Source organism: Pinus tabuliformis, chromosome 8, assembly GCF_031772625.1.
Source record: "Pinus tabuliformis cultivar Carrire ecotype Pingquan chromosome 8, CPIR1, whole genome shotgun sequence".
Lineage (NCBI taxonomy): Eukaryota > Viridiplantae > Streptophyta > Pinopsida > Pinales > Pinaceae > Pinus > Pinus tabuliformis.
In genome coordinates this window covers 1,948,791,697-1,948,800,052 of record NC_142294.1, presented here as the reverse complement: position 1 = coordinate 1,948,800,052, position 8,356 = coordinate 1,948,791,697, and the positions used below count along the sequence as shown (strand labels likewise).

General features: G+C 39.6%; 1 protein-coding gene across 1 annotated transcript in view; it reads left to right on the top strand.

Annotated features, from left to right (window-relative positions):
• The first annotated feature begins 421 nt into the window (after positions 1–421).
• The window catches only part of LOC149244264 (amino acid transporter AVT1A-like), a 159,954-nt gene continuing 152,019 nt past the window's right edge, over positions 422–8,356 (top strand). The window contains 1 exon segment of the mRNA XM_089374777.1: positions 422–848. Within this exon segment, the coding sequence (XP_089230903.1) occupies positions 646–848 (203 nt within the window). The 5' untranslated portion in view covers positions 422–645.

Here is an 8,356-nt window from a genome sequence, read left to right as displayed (position 1 = left end):
TTTACTTAATTTTCCTATTTTTCCAAGAGTTGAAGCCACAAATTTAGTGGGAAAGTTATTTTTGTAAGAATCTGACCATTTTTTTTCAAAAGACTAATTATAAAAATGTTTAAATAATCTATTTTGTTTATGATAAAAATAATACCGCATCATCAAAAACTCCTTGCCACCCAAAGTCTTAAAATTTTACAGCTATTACTCAGATTTCCTAAAATTTCTAGGAAATTTTAATAAAATCATAACAGAATTTCCACGTGGCTTCGTTTGAAAGATCTTTTTCCCATATGACGTTGATACCACACATTAATTACATTTCCACATATCCAATCTGACGTTGGTACCGACTCATTTTTCATTACTTTTTCCGTATATACACACATGTTGTCGCCACTCTGCAGGTACCTGCTGGAACTCACAACCAATCAAATCGAAATTTTCCAAAAAGCCATTGATTCTGGCGAGGCTCTTATCTCGAGAGATTATTAGAGGTTTCATGTCCGCTAGCCAGAAGCCTCTCAAATATTCTCGACGTGCCACCTTTTTACCTATTCCTGTTAATTCCTATTAGTATAATAACTGTGTATATACATAGACAGGCCGGCAGCTGGATATTCACAGAGATTGCCTCCGGATTCCATTTCATCAATGGAGCGTGACAGGTCCACTGTCGACTTGTTTGATGATAGTGGTGATGAGAGTGAAAAAGGCATTGAAGAGCAGCACGAAGACGAGCAAATCCATGAAGATGACGATGAAGAGTGGCTCACAGGGGGGAAGGAGGATGCTTTGCCCCATGACAATTGTTCTCGGCGATCCTTCCAGTCCACAGAATGGCCTCAGAGTTACAGGTTTTGTATATATTAACTATGCATGCCCCCCTTTTCTTCAATGTATATGGTATAACATGGATTTCTTTCATGTTAGGTACTATGGGTTTTTCCTGATGTGTATATTTCATTAGCATTTCTGATCAGTGATACCTGCAGGTGACTTTGTCATCGGGGGAATCTATGTCTCTAGTATCCAGCCTTGCAAAATTTCTTCATAGGGTTCAATATTCACTTGCTTTGCCTTAAATCTTACTGGTTTGAGGTTTCTTTCTGAAGGTGTTATATGTGTATATTTCTAGCATAAAAGTTGGGTTGGCAAAGGGCTCAAATATATCTCCACTTTCAGGCACCCACATTCTCACATTTTTTTGGGAGGGAGTTCTGCACCACCCACTTATCAAATCTTGATCATTACATGCTATCTAATTACTGAAGTCTGCACCACCCACTTATGAATTCCATCCCTTAATGAATTGTTGATCACGATAAATAATCTATATACTGTTTTTTTGAGGGAGTTCTGCACCACCTACTTATCAAATCTTGATCATTACAGGCTATCTAATTACTGAGGTCTGCACCACCCACTTATGAACTTCCATTCCTTTATGAATGGTTGATCACGCCAAATAATCCATATTCTGTTTTGATCAGAAATCCAAGAAACCACTATACCCAGTCCTTTATTTTTGTTAAATCACATAACACAGATTTATTTTTACCCGAACTACACAGAAGAGAGCCTAGAGCTTAGACTAGGGCCAGCCCCAATGTTGGATGGAAGAATGATCCGCCCACCAATGAGTGGATGCTATAACGATGATTGTGTGAAGCTGAACGTCCCTTGGGATTGTTTAATTCCCGTAGAAGCGACTCCCCTCCTCAACCTCTCCACATATATATATATAACAAAGGGTGTCACAGGCTCTTATAGAATGTACAATGGCTATGGTTGATCAGAGACTAGAGCTCTACATCCGATTCAGTTATGAAATGAAAAGTAAAAGAATTATGAAACAACTCGCAATTTCGCATCTATTGCGTTTGAGCCACTAAGTCTACAGAGAAGTGGTCTAAAAGAGAGTGGCAAGGATAATGATTTATCGGAGACATGTTGCTAAGCCAACCTAACCGTAGCAGATGACCCACCTTTGGGGGTCAAATCCAGACGAGTAACGCAAATATTTCCGAATATCCACATATGGGATGTTTCCCTTGATACAGATTTCGTTTTCTCCTGTTATTTTGTAGAAGAAATGAATCAATAAAATATGTGCTGCTCTTCCCCATAGTCCAGGTGGTCTTGTGGACTATTAATAAACTTCTATTCTATTCTTGTTTTCTTTTGGAGAGGTAATGAATGAAAGAGGGCCAAGCAAGGTTTTGATTCCAAGTTTTTCTTTGGTCTCTGGGTTTTGGAGATACCTCCTTCAGCATAACAGTGATCTCGAGGGGGGGTTGTTTTGATCCTGCTCCATTGAAGTCTTCTTGTATCAGTATGAAGCATGAGTTTGTTTTAATGATGCTTTAAATTGTGAGAGGATTCCTGAATGAAAGAGGGCCGAGCAAGGTTTTGATTCCAAGATTTTCTTTGGTCTCTGGGTGTTGGAAATACTTCCTTCAGCATAACAGTTATCTTAAATATCCTGATCTTGAGGAGGGGTGGTTTTGATTCTGCTCCATGGAAGTCTTATTGTAACAGGATGAAACATGAGCTTGTTTTAATGATGCTTTAACTTGTGAGAGGGTTTGCTGATCAAAGTTTGGACCTTGAGATTGTGTTGCCTCTAAGGTTGGCTTCCATTGTCGGCTTCTCAAGTGACCGCTTTGTTCTTGTCTTTGTCCGACTTGGGCTCCTCATGGACAAGAAACTAGTTCAGGTTTACTGCATTAAACTTGTGAGCTGGCTTCTTCTTCTCTTTTTTGGAAGCCTTATTCTTGACTTCTTGCCACTTAAAAGAAGTATGCTTTTAAATGGGAGGATTCAGCTGGCTTGAAGATTGCTTGCTGCCACATTCTCCTTTTTCTCCTCTCTACGAGGAAACATTCAGGTCAAATTGCCTGGGCTGGAGCCTAGACCAGATCCTGCAAAATAAAAGGAATATTCTTACACACAGTTTACTTCCAGAAAGTTTACGCAACGGGAATATTTTTTTTTCTAGATGCTGCTGCTAGGTTTAATCCATTAACTCCAAATTGATTCAAGCTGGAAGTGGCTTGCTAACGTTCAGATCCATTCACAAGCTTGCATATGCTAGGTTAGTATGTTTTCTGTACTTATGTTTGAAGGCATCAGAAAAGATCACACTAGGTTGCCCAACTGTATAAAACGAAGCTGTGCTGGTACTCCACGGCTAGGCTTGGAAGTCTTAAGCATACCAGGACAGAGGAGGGAGACTCCTGAAACAAATCAAAGCGTAGATTCCATAGCTTCATGAATAGACCAGCTCTCCCCATCAGCCATGGACCTCCCTGGAAAACTATGCTCCTGTCTTTAGTATTTGAGAAGATTCAAGAAGAATCAAAAAGATCCTTTTGATTTAACCACTTTGCTACAGTATATGCTGGAATACAAATGCTCATGATCTGATAAATTAAGGCTGATTTGAGCGAATCATTGATGTGGTTTGCCAGTGGATCTGGCTGCAGTACAAGGACTGGGAAATTTGCAGCTTCAAAGACACCACTACGTTTTGGAGATGGAGCCAACTCCGTCCTGCTTTGCTTATTCAGCTAGGCAGATAGATTTTCAGTGTGAGAAGTTTGAGGCTTCCCATCCTTCATTCCAAATGACGCCATATTATTTGAGAGTTAAACATCCCTCCTAAGGCTGCCACTGCCTAGCTCAAAAATCTTGCAAAACAGACAGAAAGGAAATTTAAAAACCGACAGAAAATGAAGAAGAACTCTTCAGACAAAAGCTCAGAACAATAGAAGAAATCTATGGGTTTATGCACCATATCAAGAAGCCATGGAAATGAAGTCTGATTATTTGAGATAAAGACTGACAGTGCCTCCAACCCTAACACAGTTGTCCGTTGATCACACACCAAAGCCACATTTTGGGCCCCACACACACACACATTCACACTTGGATTCCATTCTCAACTAGGAAAAGTTAAAACCATGAAAATCCTCACCTTCTCCACCAAAGATTCTCCTTGGCACTTACACTCGTATTTCACAGGTGTACAAGGCATCTCCTTTTTTCTCCTCATCTACTAGCATAGCAAGTAGCAATGCTATCTTTGCCTCCCTAAGGTATTCCAAAACTTACCTCCTTTGCATCTTGAGGGTAAAGCCTTACCCTATAATTTCCATTGAATTTTCCAAGAACCTTAGTGGTCCAAGACAAAGTGAGATAGCATGAGGAAGAGCACACAAAAGAGGGAGAGACTAATGCTCCACTTGTCACATCTCTCATATCAAAGTGTTAATGAATATAAATGAAAGGGCTCTCTTTTATCTTTTTATATGAGAAATAAGGGAGGTCTCCAATACAAAGTGGACGTAGTCCACTACAGGTAACCTAACTCTTAAGTATGCCCACACATGTGAAGTGCTCCACTCCAAAAGACAAGTGTCAAACTCTGAGGTGTTGTTATCCAACAAGCAGACCTTCAGGGCATGAATCCTCTACAAGATCTCTTTAATGCTCCAATTCCTTAATCCTCCAATGTTCCAATGACCCTCGTAAGCCATCTGCTCCTTAGGCTCTACCCTCCTACATGATCCATCCCTCGTCCCAAGCATCCTTAAGTATAAGTCTCCATGCAAGCTATTCAAGTGTGCCCAGATCATCTATGGCCCAACACCCTCCTCAATAATGCACACTGCTCCTCTAATGCAAGGTGTCCTCCCGAGCAAGCGATCAACCTCCATGTGTGTGCTACATGTTAGGATATTCCGACACATAGGAAATAGTTAAGTATAACTTGGTCTAGTATAGAGTGGTAAAGTGTGTTTATTTACTATGTACATTTTGTAACTTACAATCCGACGGTCACGATATGTAGTGATTTGACGGTTCATTCTCTCCTCGGTATTATCGACACTTGATCCGTGGCTTAACACCCGATTGGTCCATGATCTCTATTTAAAGAGCATGGAGGGTCATTTGTAGGTTAACCGTTCATAAGAGAAGCTTATGTAAATTTTCATTCTTTTATTAATAAATTGCCTGAAGTGGCCGCGTTGGCTCAGGCCGTGGACTGTTTCCCTCTTTGAGGGTTTTAACCACGTCAAAAGTACTGGTGTATTGATCTGCGATTTGTTTGTGAGCGGTGTCCGTTGGTGTTCTGTCTGAGGAACTTACCCTGTAAATTCCTACATGGTATTAGAGCTATTTGAGGGCCGCGTCCGTTGGTGATCCAAATCTGAAGCCGGTAGAACTGCATCCGACTGACGTTTCCTAGATCTACTGTTTCTGACTACTTTCGAGCCGAGAGGACTGCTCTATTGTGTTGGGAGCATCTGTTCCAGTGAGGAACCCCTTCCGTTTCATGCGGAAAGGTTTCCGGTAGCCCTAGCTACGTCATTTTTAAGATCTGGAGGTATACAGTGTTTATTTGCACTTTACAGTTATTTTCTCTCTGTTTATTTCGGTTTCGGTTTATTTAGCTTTTTTTAATTTTCGGATCTATGCCTTTCATTTCTGCGTATGCTCTTTGCCCCGCGACTCTATGCGATCTGGGCAAATCAGAAACAAAAAGGAAGGATTTTTCTCATGCGTATGCTCTTTTCCGCTACGCCTTAGTGTGATCTCGGAAAATCAGAAACATTGAGGAAAATATTTAGTTTTTGGCTAAAGTTAACTTCGCGCCGCAAGGTTCGTTTTTTTTGTATGTCCGTGTTGGGTTTTGTGTTTTTTGTTTTGTAGGGAAAAAGAGCTTTCTCAAAGCACGCATGCAACCCAAAACTTCAACCCCCCCTCTCTTTCTCTCAAACTTTTTGTATAGCTCACTTGGTCCAAAGCTAATTTATGAGAGTAGAGGTCTTGAGTTCAAGTCTCCTTTTTTTGGGGGCGGATTTTTCATTTCCGCACATTCCCGCACTTCGTTGGCATCTTCATCAAATTTTCTTCAAAAAGCCATAACTTCTTCATCCGGAAGCCGTTTTTAGAACCGTTTTTTCAGAACCGTTTTTTTTGAAACAGCCTAATTTCCATTGGAACACTTAGTTTCAGCATCTATAGCTTCAGTTTATGTTAAAATGGAAAGTCCATGCCAAGTTATTTTTGACAGCACCAACTACTTCCAATGGTGGTCCTATATTGTGGATTTACTTAGAAGTAAAGGTCTCTACAGAATAGCCACAAGCCAAGAAACCAAACCGAAAGATGAGGATAAGACAGCTAAATGGGAAAATAGGCAAGATCAAACATGTGGGTTGATAGGGATGTCTATTTCTCCAGATCTTAGATTCCATATTGCAGAACTTGATACTCCTGATGAAGCATTGAAACAGATAACTAAAGTTTTTGGAATAAAAAATGAACTTAGAGCCCATCAACTTGAAAATGAGTTGCTTACATTGGACCCCAATAATTTTTCTTGCATTGAAGATTTTTTGTCCAAGTTCAAGACCCTTAGACTTCTCTTGGAAGGTGTTAAGGTTAAGAAAGAAGATAGTAACCTTATCTATTCCATTCTTACTAAGTTGGGACCAGCCTACTCTGTGTTTGTTTCCACCTTCCATTCTACAAGAGAAGCCTTCATTTCTCAAGGACAAGACTACAAGTCCCCTTCCTTTGATTCTTTTTGTGATTTTTTAATAAGATAACAAGAAAAACTCTTACACCTTGGTCTTCTTAATCTTGGAAACTCTTCTAAGAAAGCGTTAGCCGCCCAGTAGCAACCAAATCCAAAGAATCCTAAGAAGTTGTATCCTAAAAGGAATGGTCCTAAACCAAACAAGGGTCCTAAGCAATCTCAGCCTCAAAATGAAAAATCATTTCAACAAAATGATAAGACAAATAAAAACAAAGGGACGAAGACTGATAGACATTGCAACTTTTGTAATCGAGATGGCCACTTAGAATCCAAATGCTTTAAGAAGATGGAAGCCTTGGAAGCAACAATGAAGAAGCATAACATCCATTTGGAGCACTCTTCAACTTCAACTTCATCTTCAGGAATGGCACTTTCTGCATGTGGTTGTCAAGCATCTCGGTCTGGCTATGCACTAAATATATCTTCTTTTTCTCATTCTCATGAGTGGCTCATTGATTCTGGATCTTCTTATCACATGGCCAAAAACAAAGCCATGTTTTCTTCTTTAAATGATTGTAACACCAAAAATATATATGTTGGTGATGATAGATCTCTTAGTGTTGTAGGGACTGGAACTGTTCATATAGACAATGGTCAGTTTAATGATGTATTATGTGTTCCAACCTTATCTTGCAACCTTCTATCTATATATCAGATAACCCATTCAGGTGAAGGTAAAATCGTTGAATTTTCACCTCACGATGTTGTAATTAAGGACCTAAGAGATCCTAGACAGATTTTAGCTACTGGCATTGCTGATGATTCTACAAGGTTGTATAAGTTTCACAACTTTGGGTCATCAAATCTTCCCTCAGTATTTGTTGCTCATAATGATGAAGTGAGCAAACTTTGGCATGAGCGATTTGGTCACTTAAACTATCGCTCTCTTCAGAATCTATGTAAAGAAAATATGGTGACAGGTCTTCCAATGGTATCTTGCAGAGATGGTGTTTGTTCCGGATGTGTACTCGGAAAACATCATCGGGACAATTTTGAAAAACGTGCCTCTTGGCACGCCTCAGCCCCTTTACAGCTCGTGAATAGTGATTTATGTGGTCCACTCCCAGTTGTTTCATTCTCTGGCTACAAGTATTTCTTAACTTTCATTGATGATTTCTCCAGACGCACTTGGGTATACTTCTTAAAACTCAAGAGTGAAGTATTTAACATGTTCTTGGCCTTTAAGGCCTTTGTTGAAAAACAATCTGGACATCAAATTCTTAAGCTAAGATCTGATAATGGCGGAGAATATGTTAACAACAAATTCATCAACTTTTGCACTGAGAATGGAATTCAAATGCAACATACTGTTCCATATACTCCACAACAAAATGGTGTAGCTGAAAGGAAGAATCGCACCTTAAAGGAAATGGCTAATTGTATGCTTCAATCTAAAGGACTTAGTCTTAATTATTGGGCAGAAGCAATTAACTGTGCAAATTACATAATAAATCGCACTCCTACTAAGGTTTTAAAGAATATCACTCCAGAAGAAGCATGGAGCTCAATCAAACCAAATGTAAGTCACTTTCGTGTTTTTGGAAGTGAAGCATGGGCCCATATTCCAGATGAGAAACATAAAGCTTTAGAACCTAAGAGTGAAAAATGTATTTTTGTTGGATATTTTGAAGATGTCAAAGGATATAGACTTATTCCACTTAAGTCCAAAAATGTTATCATTAGAAGAGATGTAAAGTTTGCTGAAAATATATCGGCCTACGAGCCTAGTTCGGCGGATGTGCCACCTCTCCCTAT